Here is a 22101-nt window from a genome sequence, read left to right on the forward strand (position 1 = left end):
AGAACCAACAGCAGCCTATACCAGTATGCCTTTCACTGCAAATGATGAGTCATGCAAAAACAGATTTGTACTGGAAAGAGAAAAACAGTACAAAAATTACTGGAATAATTTGATCTATTTTCCAAGACTTTTTCAGAGAGGGAAGCACATAAACAGCTACCAGTGCACACATTTCCCCTCAAAGCAGTGACCTGTTTCAGTAAGTGAACTCCTGTACTAGCTTTCCAGACAATTTAACACTCTGATTTCCTAGAACAGACCGACTGAAATGTTTCTTAACCAATGTGTTCATATTTCTGTCCATATTTGAATCTATTACATACAAACCCAGTACTGGACTCAGAGAGGAGGCAAAACAAGACTCATGAACAGTAACTATGAAGTTTCCATAAATTCTGTTTTCTACCAGTACTACTTCACACTCATCTTCTCAAGTTCTTTTAACATTTGTACAAGACATTATCTCCCCACTAGCAGATCTAGGATTTGATCACACCCATGCCCCCACGCTGTAACACAGAGAAGCAGCACATCACAGAAATCCTTAGACAAGCAATACACAACTTTAGTACTTGATTGCCTCAGGATAAAAAGAATGTGCTATGTTTAATGACCAACCAGCAGCCTTTTTTCCTTCCCAGAGGACTGGAGAACTGTTACTACAGTGCATCTATTGCCTCCCTTGGGGTGCTTTGGAGACTTACTCAATTCTAAACATCCTGGAACATGTTAGAATTTCTTGAAGCATATTTTTATCAGTTTAATATTAGATGACAAAGAGACTTTTTTGCTATCTTTTGTGTTAACGTCTTCAAGTCCTGCCTAGCCAAAGGATATCTCACTCTAAGTTATTGTTCATTCTTCTGCCATATCTTTGAAAGATCAGTCTAAAGAAAAGTTCCATGCAGCAGTCTTTGGAGATAAGGACCACCACACAGGTAGACAGACCTGAATATGCATTTAGATATGCAACTCCAAACTTCCAAAACCTATAAACAGCAGTTTGCATGCAGTTGAAAACAGACATATAGATATGAAAGTTGTACCTGAGAGATACTGCTGAACCACCTTGAAATTCTTGACTCCAATTAACTTTTCTCTACTTAAATTCAATGTTTTAGGCCAACTACTCTGAAAATCAAAGAATGCACTGGAATCCCCAAGAAACACACAGATTATCACCTTGATCACAGAGATTTGCTTCAGGATTCTCTTCTTTCCACCCCTCTGTCAATTCAAGCCCGCTAATCTCATAGTGCACCTGCAGCTTTAGATAGTTCAACCACCACCAGTAAGAAATTGATTTAAAACCTCATACAGATCAAGAGCGTATTTCTAAAAGACTACCAAAAATTTTCTTAAACAATTCTGTCACCAAGTCACCAAGCCCAAAAGTAAAGCTCCAACTCATCAGATTCTAAATCATCCTTCTACAAAAAAAAGCAGTGTTCTGTACAAAGCTGAAAAAAAGATATGTGATCCTTCTCTTAAATCATTACAAGCCCTAAGCTATCTTGTCTGTCTTTGAAATAAGGTAAGCAAAGGTCTTACACCTTGCATTAAGGAGCTTCTTTCGTATTAAAATGCAGTCCTATTATGTTTTTACAACACTGCATGCAACACACTGTCCTAACAAAAGAGTTATGGTAGAGTATGGGAAGATACCCCTGCACACCTCTCAGATGTGCTTCATCTAAGAATGCAAAACAAGATTTTTTTCTAAAAAAAAATAAGAGTTTACATTTTGCTTTTTCATTTTTTTCCTTCTCCCCTGTCCTCAAAATAAATAAAACTGAAGATTGCTAGGGGCAATGAAAAATGCATTCTTTAATTTTCTGTTCACCCTCCACAATACTGAAATAACATCAGTCAGGGTTATAAACATCTGTAATTGCCAGGGGAATGTACAATACATTCAGAAACTCCAGGCCCACATATCCTGTAGCTCTGCACTTCACAAACAAAAGGTTGGGGAAAGAAAGAGGGGGTGGGGTACAGGGAATAAAGGCTTAAAGATTAAAGTCACAGGCAGAGACAGACGGCTCCGTTTTTTAATAACTGAAAACACTAGTTGTGCCTGAATGTGCTCATTGTTTTATGGCGGGGGGGAGAGTCTCCGCATGCTGGACTGGCTGGCGACAGAACTGCCTTTGCATCAAAAATAAGATTTGCAAAGAAAGAAAAAAAAAAAAAAGACACCAAACCCATGCCCTAATTTCCCCTCTTGCAATGGTTAATGATGCTTTTAGGTAGCAATCAACAAATTATCCCACCTTAGCTTTATTAAACTGGGGAAAACTTCATGACTGGAAGGAGTGTAAGGCTTGGCTGAAGGTTTTATGCTGGGAAGGAACAGACTACGAACAACAACAGTCATACAGAACAAACAGGCACATCTAGGGAACAACAAGTTTATAAATCAACTTCTAATAGGTTCTTCAACAATAAAACCAGTGCTGCAAGGCTGAATTATGGTATAAGCAGATTTTTATATGGTTTCAAGAAGTTCAGCTGTCATGAGGAAGTTCTTAAGTCCTTACATTTTAAAAGCATCAGCTATACTTTTAGTGAATGAAAAGTTTCATGAACTGCATTCACTTCAGTCAGTAAAAAATGCCATTACCTTAAAATATTGCACTAGAGCATTAAAAAATTGAGAATGTTTCTTTTAGGCCTTAAAGTAATTTTTTTCTCAAAAATCTAGGAATACAAGCACTTGCACACTACATGACTACTCAATATACATGATTACAAATGTGCACTATTTTTAAATTCCATAATATTACTTTTTCTATTCCAAATAATCTAATACTTTTCATAATGAGTTTCAGTGGAAAAATTTTTGCAGGTTACATCCCACCAGGAACCCATCTTAAAGTCAATGCAATGAGGTCAGTTCCACTGCGGGGTGCCAATGGACTACAGGTAAGCAAGCAGCCTCAACATATATAGGTAAATAACAAAATATTAAATCACTCACTTTTATTCTAATCTAGCCTCAGATATTACCATAAGAGAGCTTTTGTTTTACTGTATTTTTTTTTTTTACCTGCCAACTTTGCTTCAAATATAGAGAGAAAGGAGATAATTCAGTAAGACAACAGGCTCTTTCATCTAAAACCATGAAACTCTCAGTCATAACTTCTTGGGGAAGCCTAAAATAAGGAGCAGGGAGCCACACAACAGGAGTCAATGAAAAGTAGTCTCCTGCCTGAAGCAAGCATGCTGTGCCGGGAGGAATCAGTGGCCACAATACACAGCTCCTCAGCCAAAAATGTCAAACCTGGAATGCTCCAGCTATCATCCCCTCTTTGTTGATGCAACACTTTTGCATCATCAGCCACTGGACATCTTGTTGAGATTAAAAATATTGTGGAGAGTTACTGTCTGTTTAGCAAAGAAAAAAAAAAGACAAGAGCCCATGTCAGAAAGGGAGCGGAAAGGAAAAGCCGAAACATGAGCTCATAAGCCTGATGTGGAGAATAAAGGCAGGCTTTGTTTTACCTCATTCATACCAAGTACAAACAAGAGACTCATCACTGTTTTGAGCTTGAACTGCAAAATTTGTTTTGTATGCACCACTGCCAATTTTCTTCCCTCGTGCAACTCAACTATCCCCCTTTCTCAAAAATAGCTCTGGTGATGCTCCAATCAAGCATTTAAGCCTAGATGAAACCTGTATAGTAACAGACTCTCATTCTGCCCACGCTGCACATTCTGACACTTCAAAGCACCTACAAAGGCATTCTTAGACTGTTAAGACCAGCCTTGGTTATATCACTGATGTTGACCTGATGCCTTCATGCACTCAAACAAAGTATCTAAAATTAAAATATAGGAACATTTAAAAGAAAAGAAAAATTACTTGAAGGACACACTGGCTATCTTGTCACACTAAGAATTGGGCAACAGTTATTAAACTGGAGATACTTATTTGGGTAAGAAGTATTAATTCTTTTTAAACTCCCGAATTCAGTTCAAAAACACAACACAGTGTTTAAAAGGTACTGTCTTTGGATGATTAGAAGTTAAAAAAACCAAAACTATTAGAAAACAAGTCTGTCCTCTGACAGAAAACACTACCCACCAATGCTGTCCCAAAAAGAGCTCAAGGGCAATACCAAAAGGCAGCATGGGAAAGCAGTCTGGACTCTACTTTCGTGCTCTGAGGAAAAGGCGAAGAGGGTGGTAATTTACCGTGTACAACCAAATTGTACATGAAAGTTTAAAAGCAGCCAATTAAAGCTAACATTATGGAATGGAACTGAGGTCCGAGTGGAACGCGTTAGACACGCATTCCAGACAACGGCTCCAGAGTCCGCCTGCGAGGCGGATACTGTACAAAGTACAAAGGGTCAAGAAGCTCCTCTCAAAGAGAGCCTCAGCTCTGACCAGGAGTCAGGACAGCTTGCCCAAAACACAAATGTGGTGCCCAGCTGCAAAGTGACACCAAGGCTGCAAAGCCAAGTCACTGCCTGCTTGGTGACAGAATGCTACAGAGAGAGCTTGAAAATTTGTCAATCAAGCAAGGGCAAATCACACTACGACCGAGAATCAAACAGAGGGGGATAACAAGGGACAAAGAAGAACACCCCTAAAACTAACAGCAATAAACATGCCTGTATCAGTTAAAATCTCTTACATACACTCAACTACAGCTTTGCTTCTCCTAAACAGGAGAATGTAGAATGAGTAATAATGCCTAGTGGGAAGCTGCAAGAGAACTTCCTCAAGTTACATTTTGCCTTAGAGTCTTCTGTACATTGGAGGATGGTGAACCCAATTTTGATGCAAGTTTCTGGATTTCTGTGACAGTAATGCAGAAAACTGTTGTGTTGGTATGCAGAACAAAACCAAATGGGAATACAAAGAGAGAACAATTAGGTTACTTCTTGTCTCTTATATTTCAACATACAATTCCACACATATGCAAACCAGGGAAATTAACTCAATGTCATGATACAAAATTTTGTGAGACTTCCGTAACACTACCACTCTACCTTCCAAACCTTCATCATCTCCAAATGCCAACAGGAATTATAATCTTTACAAGAACAGCAGTTGGATCAAGGATGAAAAACAGATTCATGTCAAAAAGTAAGGTTGTTCTCAAGAAAGACACCCTGCAAACAATCGCAGTTTTTATCAAGCTTTATTTCAAGCACCCACATTATTTCACAGCTACAGCAGTGCAGCATGCAGAAAGAAATCTCAAACAAATCAGTCCCAAACACATTAAGGATGCCAGTTCTGAGAAACAGAATACTTCCATTCCCTGCAGTGTGCACAGATAATTAGAGCCAAAGTAAACAAGCAATACGTTGGAAAACAATTTTTTCTGGACACATTCTAGGCAGCAGTCAGTTAGCCTGACTTGCTGCCACACTAAATATTAGGTGCTTTGCTAACTTGCAAATTTCAGCAGAAGGGTATCTGAAGGGTTAATGCTGCCATTAAATTGTTCTGGCTAAGGTTTTAAGACTTTATACTGAACTACCAAAGGAAGTTTTTATATTAAAAAATCACCACAAACTTATCACTTGAAAACCACAGTCAAAGCAGTGATCTGTTAGTTTATTCTCAGTTCACTTTAACAGTTTTCCATGTTTGTACACAAAGGCTGTAACTTGTGCTTCACTAAATATTTATTTTGTATTCCGTTCTCTGGCCTTCAGTCTGTGGCAGACATCAGGCCCTGACCAACAATTCACCACCTAATCATGACAATAGCAAGGTTTTTGCATAGTTTGTCATTCCACTAAGTCACATCACATTGTGCCCCTTCTCTGAGGCCATTATTTACTTTTATTTAAATTTTTGCTGACTAGGATTGCACAGGATACACACCTCATTTCAGAGCAGTCCCAAGGGGTCAAATGTCATGTAAATCTCACATCCCAGTATTTCATGACAAAACAAACTATATCATGTGAATATGCCATCCAAACTGCCAACACCACAAAGCACCCCAGAAATTGCAGGGTGTATGGCATTTGTGTTTCACATTATTACATTCTCCATATAATTAATAAAAGTCCACTAAAATATAAAGGTGATGCTCACTGTAAAGAAGGAAAGCTGTGCGAAGTTTAATTACTAAATAAAACTAGGAACGATACTTGCCAAGATTAGAATTTATACTGTGTTAAGAGGGGCTGGAATTTAATGATCTATAACCACCCCGAGATAAGAGACAGTGGCAATGCCTGAGTAAATGTTTTCCACAGTAGTAATAAAAGGCAAGGTGAAAAATCTAAGTTATCATGATTTATAGGCAGATGACTTCTTTAAAAAAAATTTACAGCAGATTGAGTGCCATAAAGATATTCCAAATTTCACTGGTAGAATATTAGTTTTAAAATATTTTAAATGTTTTGAATTATATAGTTTATTATTTAAAATTAGATATTCATGTGATTGAACCTTTACAGCCAAAAAGCAAAATACAGACCTGGTCTGACTTCACACTGATTTGGACCTTAATAATACAGTCTCCTTTACTGAGTTCATTCCTACAAGGCTTCATGAATTCAGAACACCCAGCTGGGCAGTGAATTGGTGCTTCTACAAAGCTACAAATGTGCATGGCACCTCACAGATAAACACTGAACAAGGCCCTAGGTTTACAAAGCTCACAGACTAAATTTAGACCTTGCTTCCTAAAATAATGAAAGTATTTTAATCTCTAACAAAACCACGTTATTTTGTTGTTTCAAGTTTTATACTTAGGAAAGCATAGCTTTTTGTGAGGTGAACAGATAGAAATCATCAGCATACAAAACCAGGCCCTTTATCTCTAAAAGCCCTCATAAATACAGGAAAAAAGTTTTCAATTATGTATTTTGAAGAATTTCCAAAAGTGAAGTTGTTCAACACAATCCTACACAGAAATTTTGTAAGACAGCTCAAACACTATATAAACCAGAACATGATTATCTAATCATAGATATTTCAATATAACTCAGAGCAAGTCCTTCCAGCATTTTCTCTAGGATAAGCGAACAACTGAATAAAATACAAGCGTTGACACAAAGGAACAAGCATTTTACAAGCAGTAGTGACAGCTTGTGGAAGCTGACTTTGTGAGAAGTAACACCTGTGGATTAAGCAAAACATCACTCAAGCTCAAAACCTTCAATAAGAACAGAACCGTGATGAAGGAGGATCATCATAAGCGAAGTACAGCAGGTCTCCCAGTTTTGCATCCCACACTCACCCTCCTGTTTCATTTAATCATTAAAAACCACTTTTTTCTCACAAATAAAAATTTAAATTTTCAAGTTAAATCAAAGGCTGGACAGCATCCCTAGGGAAGTGGGAAGAAAGCCTACAGAAAGCAAATTCTGCTCAGAACACACATTATTCTGCCAAGCTCATGTGACCAGCTCTCAGGAATGCTGGCACAGCTCAGGTTATTCTCTCAAAATAAAAAATGAACAAGAATCCTGGATAAACAAGAAAATGACATGGAGTGCAAGGCACTAGTGCTGCTGCTCCAAAGCTGTAACAGTAAATTAGCATTTAACTGGACATTGCAAGAGAACACCATCCCCACAAAAATTCAAGGAGCAGCAAGTGCAGGCACTGAGCCATCACTCTCTAGCTTGGATGGGGGTCTGGAAAAGAAGTGCCCAGAAGTCCAGTAAAGTCATCTGCCCTTGCTAATATTACATCTGTGACTAAGAGAAGAAATTCCTAAGCATAATACAAAACAGGATCAAAAGTATATCAAGTATACAAAGCATATTTGAAGATCACACCCTTCACTCTTTCAAAAAACCCCTCCTTGGATGCTCTTGCCTTGTATGAGCCTTTTTTATATTTTTAATTATTGCTTTGCACATTTTGTTAGGTCTTCTTTCTCATTCATATCTTGCAGATTCAGAGAGCACAATGGATTCTAAATTGAACTTCCTGACAGCAAGAACTAGAATTACAGAACAAGGGATGGAAAACTCAGAATGAGAATTTAATTTCAAATGAACTTAAGTAAATATACTTAATTTGTTATCTAACCACTTCAGCCTTCACATCAAATGATGGAGGCAACTGCTGTTGAAGAACAGTATAATAATAACGGAAGAGAAATACAATGGAACTTTATTAAGTATATTCTTACTGACAATTTACTGTAGACTTAAATTAAATTTTGTTAGATTTCCTTAAAGTACTTCCAATAAATTATTTATATTAATTATGTTTAAAATGTCATAGTTAATTTGCTTTTGAGGAAAAAATTATCTTGCCATTTTGTAAAAATGTAACATTGAAATAAAACATATAAAGAGGAAAAAAGGTATGTAGGTACATAAAATGAAATCATCTAATGACTGGTGTACACAGAAGAAAAAAATCAAATAACCATAGAAATGGATATTTAATTTTTTCCCCTCCTTAATAAAGTAATAATAGCATCTGTTTATATGCTTTTAGAGGTGTTTATATGACACCTCTAGTGTCCTTTTAAAAGCAAGATACTCATTGGGGCTGGCAAGAGACCTGGGATGCCACAAGAGGGGAGAAAAGCTTTTAAAACAGTTTTCTCATCTGTAGTTGCCATGTTTTAAACATATCTAATGCTTTCAGTTACTCAGAAAAAAAGAACTCGGTGTACAATGAGAAGATTTGCCTCTCTCCAGGACCTAGATTCAGTTGGTCCATGGAAAACAATCACAACATCTCAAAGTACACAAGTTTTTGGAAGGGCTTTACCAGCAAAATGAAAGGTTTGAAGTTTTCAGTCCCAAGAGAGCAGCATCAATCTCTTCCCTCTGCAGCAGCACTGGGCAGGCAGAGAAGCCTATTTTACTGCAGCTGTTTTAATAAACTGGAACTCAGGCTTGGATACTGTTAAATCTGGAAGCAAACCGATCAGATAACTGTAAAACATGTAAACAGAAAACATGAAACAAACAGAAGTGAAGCAATGTGGGTTATCAGCAACCCAACTCCTCCTGCCACAAACCACTGTAACTCTCAGTCCAACAGTGCCCACTTAAATTTAACCCCAGTTATGATACAAAACAAACAAGGGCAGTTTTTGAAAGTATCGAGATCCTTTTCTTCTCCCTCTTATTCATACAGGCAAGGACACCATATAAACATCAAGAAATTGGTTTTCAATCCCATTTCACACTACATTGTTCCTCCTCTTTTCCTTCTTCCTTGACATCCCTTTAGGTAAATAAGATCTTTTAATTAATTTCTGGAACTCCCAGCTTATGAACATAGAGAAAAATCTATTCTAAGTACAAGCTTCCACACCAGCCTGCTTCAGAGCTTATTCCCCTGCAGCAGAAAGAGGTACATCATGAACCACTGATGTTCTGCAAACAAAGCCTATGGAGATGGGCTTCAGAAAGGAATTCTAAAAGTTCAAAGCGGTGGGAAAGAAAACAACAACAAAACACCGACACAAATAAGCCTCATTTTTTCCTTTTATTTTTTTCATAAATATCAGATAAGATTATATTTTAAAATTATGCTAAGGCTATAAATGCCTCTCTACTGCTTTCTTTCCTGTTCTTACATGGCAATTAAAAAAATCTGCTAGAACTGCTCAGCATCAGCCAAATTCAATAAATCAACACTATCTCTAACTGTAAATGCATCACTAAGGTAAATTAATGCATAATTGAAGATTATTAATCACTCCTTAATAAAATGCTGAAATCACCAGGAAAGAATACAACCTTGGTGATTAAAGCTCAATTTTTTGGGGTGCTCAGAGCTAACAAAAATACAAAGAGAGATTACAACTCATGCATTTAAAGTATTTTACAATAAACTGTAAAATTCATTAGCAGAAAAACATCTTCCAAAACATATTTAATTTTGAAAAATTGGCTTGATACTTTGCTGACCTATTACAAAACCACACTTACCACCTACAGACTATGCCCAAGCATCCATACTTCCATCACAACTTAACCACACAACTCTACTCTTATGATAAGTTCTCATAAATGGCTTCTTGCAGCTGAGCTCACCCTGGCTGCTTTTACTGCACCTATATTACACAATGCTTCTGATCCAGAAATTAATTTGTTATTGCTAGAGAACATCAGACTCCACTTTAGCATGCTCTTAGCAGAAAAAGATTTTTCATTCACAGAACTTATTTACTCTACTTCTGAACGAATAGTGCATAAAAAGGAACTGGGATAAAAGTACAACTCTTTTACATGAAGCATCTCCATAGAATAATATCCCCAAAATGAATGCATTTCATAGTGCTGAAAATTTTTAGCATCCAATAACAACAGCTAATACAGGTGCACTTGAGATGCTATAAAATTGTTAGCTCTACAAAAGGAAGGGAAACTATCCTATTCTACTAAAATAAGTGTTAGCTTAACCTCAAACATTCTTAGTTTGTTTTTATCTAATATATAGTTATATAGATTTACATAAAAATATATTTTGTTCCAACTGTTCTTACAACAGCTCATAAGCTACTGCAAAATAATTTAAAACAGTACAGAAGTCTTGAAAGGATACTGTCAACTAATTTTAATTTCACATCAGCAATTTCTGGTTTTACCTAGGATTGACTCAACTATATGCAAGAACATAACAAGAAATTCCATAAACCTGACATCACTTTCTATGGGATCTATTCTCTTCCTAGCTACACTCCCCCATTTTCTTAATGGGACAAAAATATCTTTACAATGCAAAGGAAAAAGAAACAAATAAAGTGACCAAAATAACTTTCATCCACTGCATCAATTTGACTGCAAGTCTTAAAATACCAGCATTCATTTACATAGTAAGTTTAGGACTCACTGGTTTCTTAGTGCAGGGAAAGTAATGAAACAGACAGCTAAATTTATCTTCACTTTGATTTGTTTGGCTTTAAATTACAACAAAGAAAACATTAAACCCCACAAAAGCAGCACTGGCTATTAGTAGAATAATCAACTATTTTATACTGTAAATAAAGTTAAGAAAAAAAAACACACCAGGAAAAGAAAGCAAATTTACAGACTTACAATGAAAGAATTCCCAAACACCTGCCTCCACATAATCTGTTAGTGAACAGAGTTCAGTAATAAAAACACCTCTGAGACAAACTTTCTGTAAAGACTGAATTTTCAGTCGGTTTTTTGGGGGGGTTTATAATACAAATTCACTTCAGTTCAAAACTCTTTTGTTCCCTGAACCAAAAAAGTATTTTCTCTATACAAGTTTGGTACAGTTCAATTTAACCTAATACACTTTTTTTGGTACTTCTCCTAAAAACACTATGCAGCACCACAGACAGGTGAATCTCTTCCGACAGGAGACTCCAGTTCAACACCAGTTTTATACAGAAAAAGCCACCATTGTTGGATATGACAATACACACCAGAGAGAGTAAACAGAGGGCTCAACTACAAACACATGGGGCAACACCTCCAGCATCACAGCTTTATCACAGCACTTGAAATAATGGCAGAATCTCAGCTGTTAGTCAAGTGAAATACCCACTCAGAGAAAAAAATACTCTTGATGGTCCATCCCACAGGGTGAAAACCTATCAAACAACAAGCAAATCCAAAGAATGAAATTACTTCCTCAAAACAAATTTATCAGGGTGTCTGTCTTGTGACTTTTGAAATTTTAGCCATACACAAAAATAAATATTATCTGTTATTTCAATGGATTTATTATTTACTTTATTTATACATACATAAACAAATTGATATAATTTCAATGTAAAAACTTGCTTTTCAGGCTTTAAGGAGTTTTTTTAATTAGACATATTATCACATGATTTGAAACTATAATATAGCTAGACAGGGGCCAGTTTCAGTGTCAAATGCCCAAAGCTAGTCCCTTAGATGAACAGCACTGCTGACACTTGGCTTTTTGTTGACAAACTTTTGAATACTCTAAACTGAATACTCATCATTTCAGAGATCAGGGGAAGATTCTAATGCTGAATACTTTTAAGAATTATGATGTTTAGGGACTTCTTTAGTCTCTAAATGCAACCTAGACACCTAAAATCAGGTACTGTTTGAAATATTTTCCTTACTCTCTGATGAAATGTGTCTTGGTCAGTTCTTTTGACATCTTTAATGTATACTTCCTAAATTAGAGTGCAAACTCAAAATGTTTTCTACTTAACATACAGTTCATCTTTTTTTTTCATGGATCTTCAGAGTTAGGGGACAGAACAGTCCCAAAATTGCACACATACAGAACTGCACACTGAAGTGAAATAACACAAAATACTTATCTGAATCCTTCCATCACACTGCTGGACACATACATTCCAATTTTGCAGGATGGGGCAATCTACCTCTACAAAGTTGTCTGTAATTCTTTCCATATCCACATTCAAACTTATGTTGGGCTCCTCCACAATTGGTGCCATCCTTCAAGATGCTGAACACCTCCAGTAAGCACTGTGAGGGTGAACAATAACACCTGCTAATGAGTCCTACACCCTTTGCTTGGGATCATTCACAGAAACCTCCCTCAACCCAGGTTTATTAGTCCTTCCCTCCTGCTCCAGCAGGTGACCAACACACAAGAACTGCTGCTCACCTGCCAGGGACAGCACAGAGGCAGAGAGGACCGAGCTGTGCCACACCGACACTTTGCACGCTTTAAATCATTTCACACGCGGGAATGTCAGTGTGGATAACCACTGCCAGGACACGACACGGAATCCCCCCAAGTCAACCACAGGTTCAGGTAATCATGACCTCTCTTTTTACAACATAAATGCATAATTTCCGCACCACTCTTTGATGAGGGGACCACAGACTTAAAAAGAGGAAACAATTACGGTCATTAGAATTTCATCCAAGCGTGAGATTTAATCTCAGGCCATGGTCTTGCCAATGGCTGTGGGGGTCTCGATGGAGACAAAATTGCTCTGTGGGAGAAAAAAATGCCTTGATGATGACATTAGTCAGCAAGAGAGACTGAGCTTTGTCTTCCATCCAACAGCACAGTCAAATACAAGGAAACCATTTTCCCTCCCCCTCTTCTTGATCCTAAAAAAGAAAGCTGCAATTTTGTTTTTCTCTCTGAAATGAAGTCTTTGCATACTTTGGAAAACCCAAAGCAGTACTGCTGAAAGGCTAGTTTTTAAATACAACAGAAGTAGATTTAAGCATGAATAAACATCTATGAACAAAAAAATTTCCTATGCCTATCCTTATTAATATGATAGGATAATTCTACCAACAATTCTCAAAAACTTCTATAACTTATTTTTACCCAAATTTTACTTATACAGGAGAATCATATCTAAAGTATGTTCTCACCTGCTCTACAATGCATTTAATGGAAACAAGACAGGTAAAACTTGGCCAAAAAAAACAAAATTAAAGCAAAGTTTAACAACTAAAAAGAGCTCCTGAGATTCAAGAACTCCAGCTTACTCTATCAATCGTATGTTGCATCCCAAATAAGACAGAAAACAAAGGAAAACATAAGCACAAAAGACAAGAAAGTGCTACAGGTAACTGTATTAAATTCATTATTCCAGTTCTGCAGAAAAAAAACAGATAGTGTACTGGACAAAAGAACTATCTGCAGTGGACAAAAGAATCATCATCATCCCTTCTATAACATGAAGTAAAAAAAAAGTTTTTCTCAACAAAACCATAAGCCCAGATGAATCATCTCTCCTCTAGAGCCTGAGGTGAGGGAGCCTGGATTCTTACCCAGATCAACTTCCTATAATTCTCAAAATTCAAACCTCAATTTTTATTCTTCCTTATCATTCTTTAGCTCCATGATGCTCTTGAATACATTTTTATTTAAGCTACCCTGTCTATTCCATTTCCTCTCCTCCCACTATTCACCAATTCCTTCTGCTGTTACATTAAGCATAAATATATATTTATTATTGTTTGTCTGGTCCCAACTACCCCTAGTGCTAGTAAAGGTGATAATCATAATCTAACATAGGATTAATCAGCCTAAATTTGAAACCGAGATTGTAATTCAATTTGGAAGCAAACACTAACCATTTTGTGTTCACTTGAAGAGATTAGATAAGAATGAGAACATTTTGGTAAAATAATTGATAAGGAGATGGAAAATAAGAATTATTGGTATTTACTCAGCCTGCAACACTTTCTAGAAGTAAATAGCTTAAAGGAAGCACTTCAGAACAGCTACCTAATCTGAATTTTGCAGATAGCACAAGGACTATTTTCTCACAGAATGCACAGTATCTCTGCAATCCCTGCTATCATATGAGCTGTTCAAGTCTTTTTGCCGAAGCTCACACTCAGTTTTACCCCATTATGAGCTTTGACCCACAGAACATAGTGTGTTCAAGAATCCAGCTGGAAATTACCACTGCAAAACATCTGTCCTTGCTCTTCAGCTTGCCAGCCCAACCTTAGGGTTCCCAGACAGAAAACAACTCACTGCCACAAGGAAAAACAACTTTTTATTACACTTAACAGACTTTAGCAATGACAGTGCACAGGTTTGGCTTGCTCACTGAGTGAGATCTGTTGCACGTCTGCTTTACAGTTGTAACCTTTTTCCATCTGCATTTTGTTTTTCTAGGGGTTTTCATAAATAGTACTTTGCAGCAGCCATGCAGAAACATGTATTATTTTAAGTACAAAAAATCCAAAACAAATATATTTAAGAAGGAAATTCAGTTCATGGCTCCATCAAGATTACTAGCACTAAAAATGAGTCTATACATAAGCAACATATTATTCTGCTTATATCTAGCATGTACCAATTGAAGACAATTTCTAAATCAAGATGTAGAACAAATACAGTAGAACCTTATAAGGTTTTTTGATTAGCAGACCACCGAATTTCTGAATTGGACTATTTAGCAATAGTTCCATGTAAATAAATAAGCAAGCATATCCATCATCAGTAAAAATGCTACTCTGAAAAATGTGCTTTAAATTTACTTTGACAAGGGTGATTTTAACTATAAATATGCTTCATATTTTACAGTAGGTTGTTATAGATTTTATGCAGTTATTTGCAATACTTCACTACATTAGCCAATATTTTAAGGCATCTAAAAACTGATTAACAAAGCTTCCCTGCTCTTCCAAACAGCTTACAAAAATAATTTAAAGCAAGATTAAACATGAAGCAAAAGTGAAAAGTGGTTATTTGATGAATGCTTGCACACATTATGCTAGAACAAAGAAATTCTGTTTTTAAACCAATGGGAAAAATGATCAAACAGACTTTAACAGCACCATTACAGGGCTTGGTTATTAAGTTTTCCTGAGAAGCTGTCATGGTTTTGTGTCAAATAACAATGTGTTTTGTTGTATACAAGCAAACAAACACAACCACTCAGAAGTTTTGTAGGGATAATTTCACATTCAAAGAAGTTTCACTAAAACCACTCCTGGTTAAAATCTACACTTAAAATTGAGAATTCAAATATAAATCACATCTTCCAAACAAGAAATGCATAATTATTTTTATTTCTAAACCCCACACAGAAACCAGTACATTTCATACAGGATTCTAAGAAGAAGCAGAAGAGAATGTGATTATTCACCATAACTTTTGATATCAGGAGACAATGGGTCTCTTGCTCCTTGTAAACTACTTGACCCAGAAAATGAACAGAAGATTCCTCCTGCTTCAGTTTTTAATACCACCTAAGAGTTATTGTGTACATGCAGGAAGTTTTTGAATATGCAACTTTAACAGAGAAACCAGCTTAAAGTCAAAATTGCAGAAAGTGGCACAGAACAGAAATAGTAGCAGCAGTCCCACTGTTGCATCACTCAAAACCCACAGAAACAAGAAGCAATGTAATACATAGGAAGTTAGAGCCATTAAAGTTATGAAATAGACAGGTAAAAACTCCACAAGAACCATATTTGAAAGTACCTTATACACCTCCCCAAGTTTCATTCTAGCCAGTATCCCACAACAAATCCCATTTCACACACTAGTGGCTCAAAGCAGATTTGGTACAACTGGCTTCCTTTTACACAGTTATTAAATATACAGGGAAATGAGGAAGGAAATAAAAGACTTGTGCACACTAAATTCCATGGTTCCCTCATCAAACCAGTTGTTCTCAATTGTTACCTGTGTCTCATGTCATGTGTAAGACAACACCCCACACGTTTTTATTACTTAAGGTACAAAAAGCACAACCCAAGTTATAGATGAAATAAGACTAACCTTCCTTAAAACAGAGGATGTTTTCTTTAAGAACGAGAAAATTAACCCAGAGTTGTGTTCCAAATCGCCTACTAAATTCTGTTTCGATTCACAGTGAGGTCACTCCCCCCACGCTGACCTGTTACCCCGAGTACTTAATCCCTAAAATCCTACAATGTAAGCAAACACTGCCCTCTTGTGCACTGCAGCATCCAGGAGACAAAGTTCCATTTCGAGGGTTGTGGAGACCACGCAACAAAATTTTATACTGGTTGCTGTTCTTCATGCATAGCTCCTTAATTTAAAAAAAAAGAAAAAAAAAAAGTGGCTTTCATTTTAAAATGTCAATAAAAACACTCCTTCATGTTGTCAGACAACTATCTGGCACCAGCCAAATTACAGTGACTAAAAAAAAACCCAAAAACACTGTTTCAATTTCATTTACAGAAATAAAGTTTATTTGAATTTTTAATACAAAGCAGTGTCAGCAATTCACAAGCACCACGAACCCAAAGAGTGTAATAGGTTTTAGAAAACATTCCCACTAGTGCTAGCTGAAGTCCCTTAACCCATAAATACTTCCATAACACCAACCACTACATCAAGGTTTGTGGATAGGAATTACACAAGAGTTCTATGTTAAAACAGAACAGGGTTCATTATGTTACTCTCACTTCAAGCTGGCAGCCAAAGATCTCAAGACTCTCTAGTGACTTCTCTCTGACTAGAATGGTATCCACTAAATATAAGGCACTCTCTCCCTCCAGAGGTTTCCCTTCATTCAACATCTGTACTCAACAGCAGATCATCCACACATGCATCTACAACTATAAAACTCACTCACTCACCTAGAAAAGAAAAAAACAAGAACTGTCACATCTTCACAAAGGTCTCATCAAACAAAAGCTTGCATCAATAGAAGTGTGTTTTCACTGCAGTAATACGAAGGTAACCCTGAGTTTACAAATCCTCTTAAAAGCTTATAACAAACTCAGCAAAACAACTAATCTGTGATAAAAGGTGGAGGTTTTTTGTGATATGTTAATCTTACAAATAATCTGCATCAGACTGAATTTGAATGCTGGTAGCAAGACCACATTTCCCTTGATCTCCCAAGCCTGTTTTCATTGTACTCATTTGCATCAGCAAGACATGCTTTTGCTATGCTCATTTCCCCCTCTCCAAGCTCTAGTAAAAGTTCAAAAGTCTTGGCCTCTCCAATGTATCAGGTATGAATTAATACCCTTCCTTAGCTGAACACAGCAGCAAAGTGGAAACAGACACTTGCAAGGCAGTCTTCTTTGAAAAGAACTGCAGGGACAAATGGTGACAATGAAGTTCTAGTTATAAAGTAAAAAGGTCAAAGGTTCAGACAGGCATAAGGATTACCAAACTAAAAGTTTGTCCAGCCCAGGTTTAAGCAAGCAGGGTCAAGCAGTAGCTTTACAATTAAAACCCTATAAGGATATTCTGTTCTTTCAACTTCATAGGGAAAAAAAAAAAAGAAAAAGAAAAAGACTATTTTCTGATTTAGAAGTTCTTTTGAGGACCCATCTCAAAATCAAACAGATAAAGGGCATCTGACAACAGCTCACCTAAAGCAAACACTCAGTATCCCTTGGCTGCCTGTGTGGGGGAAGTTGGGATGAGGTAATCATGTTCTCCTGTATTAGTGTGCTGACCCTTTGTAGGGCATGAAATTAACCATCAGCAAGGAAAAAATCTGCTACTGCTTAAACTACTTTGCTACGCAAAGTGGTCTTAAAATGAAATATGGGGATTGAATTTCGTCTGGCAGATTAACTTGTCTAACCTCTCTGCAGGCATCCCTTCCTGCTGAACTCATTTGAGAAACTATTCCAGACCCTACTGGTTCACAGGTCTATGACAAACAAATGTAAAAGCAACTCTTATTTTATTTCAACAACATTAACATCAGCTTTGTGGAAGATCAGGAACTGAACATTAACAAAAGAACAGAAGGTAAAAAACCCCATAGTGCTGGGACAGAAACTGCCCCATCTCTGTGTGATATTTTACCAAAAATAGCACCCTAAATCTCTACAGCAACAGAAGAACGCAGTAATGACAGAAATATCAGTCCTGCATCTTGCAGTCATTCCTTCAGTGTTACAATCCAAGTATAAGGCTGATGTGGGTGCTTTTTACTGCTTGGGACAAGATGAGAATTGGCCCTTAAGGTTCAGTTACTCAGGTTTGTTTGCGCTCCTTAGCACGTCAGACACAAACAGCTGTTAACACTAGTTTTGTTGCCTTGCTTAAGACAAGAAACTGCTAAAGCACAGGAAAAGTCAGAAATTGTGTTTGAAAATCTAGAGTTCTGTTCTTATTGTTTGAAGCAGTAAGACAGAAATACATAGCACAATCCAAGCCACACAGCTACCCACAATAACTTAATGTCTCCCTGCCACAGATACACGAGAGCCTTAGAAGAATATAAACCAGCATAGTTTGAATACAAGTGAAAGGCATGATGAAGTACACCAAGTGACTATTACTTATTCCATTCCAACCTTGACTATCACCCTGCAGCTAAAACTTAAACAAAACATCTTGGGTGAAATTGTCTGCAACATTACCAATTCCTAGCATGCAGGTAAAAAAAAAAAAATAAATAAATAAACAAAAAACAACCCAAAACAAAACACTTTTGATTTAACATTTGATATGTTTTGTTTTCAAGGACAAGCTCTGCGAGAAAAATGTAGCCACACAGAATGAAATATGACTTCTATTTTTCATTCCATTTGCTTACTGCTCAAATATTCTGCATTCATTTAGTCCTAAGGTATTGTGTCTGAACAAGCATCTTGTGAGTGACTGTGAGAAGTATTCACAAGGTCAAGCACTACCTGGCACAGCATGACAAAAACGCAATTCTAGATTCTGACATTAAAAAAATCCACTTCAGCAATTAGCTACATACAGAAATACGCTAAAGAGTGGTAAATAGTAACATTCAATCTGTGAGCAGATTTATCAGCTTTGTACAGCAAAGGAATTAACCCTTAGAAGCACACTGGGAGCACAGAAAAGATGACAGTTACAAGAGAGAGATAACCTGGAACACCACTGGTGAAAATGGCACTTTGGAAGAGAAGAGCCAGAAAGTGACTCCTCGGAAAAAAACCCTTGAGCTCTTCACCTCATGGGAGACCTGAGTGTACAGCCCTGGTGCTACCCAGCCACAGCAGACGGTGTTTCCGTGAGCTGGGATCACCCAAGGAGAGGCCAACCAGTTTATCCCACCTTCAGTGAAAAAGAGAACTGCAAACAACAAGATGCAATAACATCTTCAGAGCAGTAGCTTCTCCTGCAAACCCTGCACACACAGGACTAACACAGTTCTGAAGCAGCCATCTCATCTCTGCTGTCATTCCACCTTCCAAATCCTCACATCCAGCTCCCTTGCACACAAGTATCCTACTTCAAGTTCTTCTGCAGATCAACTTCCACCTATAGCTACCCCAGGATTTGAATTCACAACCATGATATTTTAAAGAGGAATGGGAAATCTGAGGTGCAGAATAAACACAGGAAAATAAAGTACTTTGCACTTATGTCTTATTGAAAAACCATGTATAGAGAAAATGTGTAGCGACAGGGAAATCACAGATTCCATCAAAAAGAAAAGGGTAGTGGCATTCCTGGTTGCAGAGAAAATGTTTGGAATGGTGAACCTTTAATGCTTAGTGATGAGGAAGTAGATGAAAATAACCTAAATTTTTCAAGTATCATTATCTGGGAGGACTCACTTTCCGTTCCTGAAGTGGTGAAAAAGTTTACATTCTTGAAACACGCATGAACACCAAAGAACATATCCTGTTACACAAGACATGCTACACTTCAGTCTGAGTTTCACCAAACCACACCAAATCTGTAAGCACCTAAATAGTCCCACAGGCACATATCAGCTTTTATCATCAAGGTTTCACCTTTCAAACTTAGTAGTAAAAAAAAAAAAAAAAATCAAAAAAAGCATCCACTATCAAAATCCATCTATGTTATCAAGCAGAAAACTGAAGTTCCTGATTCTTTAAACTATTAACACAATACTGCATTTTCTCTACAACCCTTACTTAACACACAGAATTGCAGTAAGTCACACTAATCGACTATTTTACTTCAGTAACATACAGAACCTGGTAAAACTGGAACTAAGCAAGTTTGATGTGCTCCTGTGTCTGAATTACCATCTGTAAATAATTATTTTTGCTGGGAAGAAAACTATTATCATCTCATCCCATCCAGACCTTCCTTCACTCTGCATGGCCTATGAATAAGCAAATTTGAATAACTTATTCACCTGATGTGGATAGCTGTGACTAAATGCTTTGACAATCTTCATAAAAAGAAAGCAACGAGAAGTCTGTGTATCAAACAACAACCCCAAGTAAGTGTTAAAGTTATTGAAAAACAAAACTGGTTAAAGCTGATTTCTAAGTTTTCCCACATCCCCTCCATGAGAAAGTTTACAGCATTCAGATTACTTGCTTCTGGCAGAAAGGAATGTCTGACTACAAATGACTCTTCAGTGCATCCAAGAAACATCTGCCAAAGTCAACTTTGCTCTTCAGAAGATAATCAGGTGGTTACAACTACAAATGATAAAGGATTGTCAAGTACAAGAGATGACTACAAGACCACAGGTTTCTGGAATTAAGCACACAGCCGCTCCTCCCTTGCAGCTGCAGAGCACACATTGACAACACAGAGCATTTTACTACTGGCGAAACTGACAAATGAGTAAATATTTATTATCCTGCCCACAAGAAGTGCAACTTACAAATAACACAATTGCCCAAAAGGGGGTTAAATCCCTACATCATGACAAGTAGCTCAGCTAAACTTCAGTCTAGCCAAGAAACATTGTCCTACAAAACTAGCATCAAGCTGTCATTAAAGAGACTTTGGCAGAGGAACAGAACTTGCAGGTGGATCCTCGCAGTTGCATCAACCTGTGACTGCTTTAAACTCCTGCAACTGGGACTCCAAGCACCGACCACTTCTTAACACTCTTTAGGAGAAATGGGAGTGATAGAACAAGATGAACTAATTTAAAATGAGTCCTAATGCAAAGAAATTAACCCTCTGATATCACCTATGATGGCTGTAATGAAGAGTTACCAAAATCCACAAAACTCTTTCTAAGCCTAAAATGATCATGTTACAACTCCCTAGTCCTCCAAGACAACACAGACACATCCAGCAACTGCATCACAGCTCTCAACTACAGGCAACGTCAAACTCTGACAGCTTTAACAGGCAAGAAAATAGCAACTTATAGGGCTGTTCGATGCCATTAATAAGGCCTCCATACACAATAAATCAAACTTTTTTCTAATTAGTGTAAGAAAGCTTGCACTAATTAGTGTAAGAAACCTGAGCACACTTGACCATCCAAACAGCACCCCAAGAACTCACATGTACAAAGTGCTTTTCTATGAGCGCCGTTTCTTTTTATTTGAAGACCAACTACGAGCAAGCGTAGCAAAGTCATAGGTCCGTGAAAAACCTGACACCCCTCCGCCCCCTCGGTTTGGGCACAGCCGGAGACCCCCGACTCCCAGCGGCCCCGCTCCCACCACGGACACGGGCGGGCGCAGCCCCGCGAGGCCTGGAGCACCCCGGGAGGCTCGACAGCCACCGGGGCGGGCCCCCTGCGCCCCCCTTACCGCCGATGATGGTGCGGATGAGGGAGGCGTGCCCCGGGCAGTCGACCAGCGTGAACTGGAGCTCGCCGGGCCCCGGGCCCAGCTGCGGCGGCAGCGCGGTGCGCAGGCAGGAGAAGCCCAGGTCCAGCGTGATGCCCCGCGCGCGGCTCTGCGGCGCCCGGTCGAAGGCGGCGGTAGAGCCGGTGGTGCTGAGCGCCCGCGCCAGCGCCGTCTTCCCGCTGTCGATGTGGCCCAGCACTCCCACGTTCACGTTCAGAACTCGGGCGGCCATGGCGGCGCTGCGCCC

The 22101-nt window shown here is 37.9% G+C and overlaps 1 protein-coding gene across 1 annotated transcript in view; it reads right to left on the minus strand.

Moving 5' to 3' along the window:
* The window catches only part of EEFSEC (eukaryotic elongation factor, selenocysteine-tRNA specific), a 122542-nt gene extending 100441 nt beyond the window's left edge, over positions 1–22101 (minus strand). The window contains exon 1 of the mRNA XM_015641205.3: positions 21816–22101. Coding sequence (XP_015496691.1) covers positions 21816–22086 — 271 coding nt within the window. The 5' untranslated portion in view covers positions 22087–22101. The remainder of the gene's footprint in view (positions 1–21815) is intronic.

Source organism: Parus major, chromosome 12 (assembly GCF_001522545.3).
Source record: "Parus major isolate Abel chromosome 12, Parus_major1.1, whole genome shotgun sequence".
NCBI lineage: Eukaryota > Metazoa > Chordata > Aves > Passeriformes > Paridae > Parus > Parus major.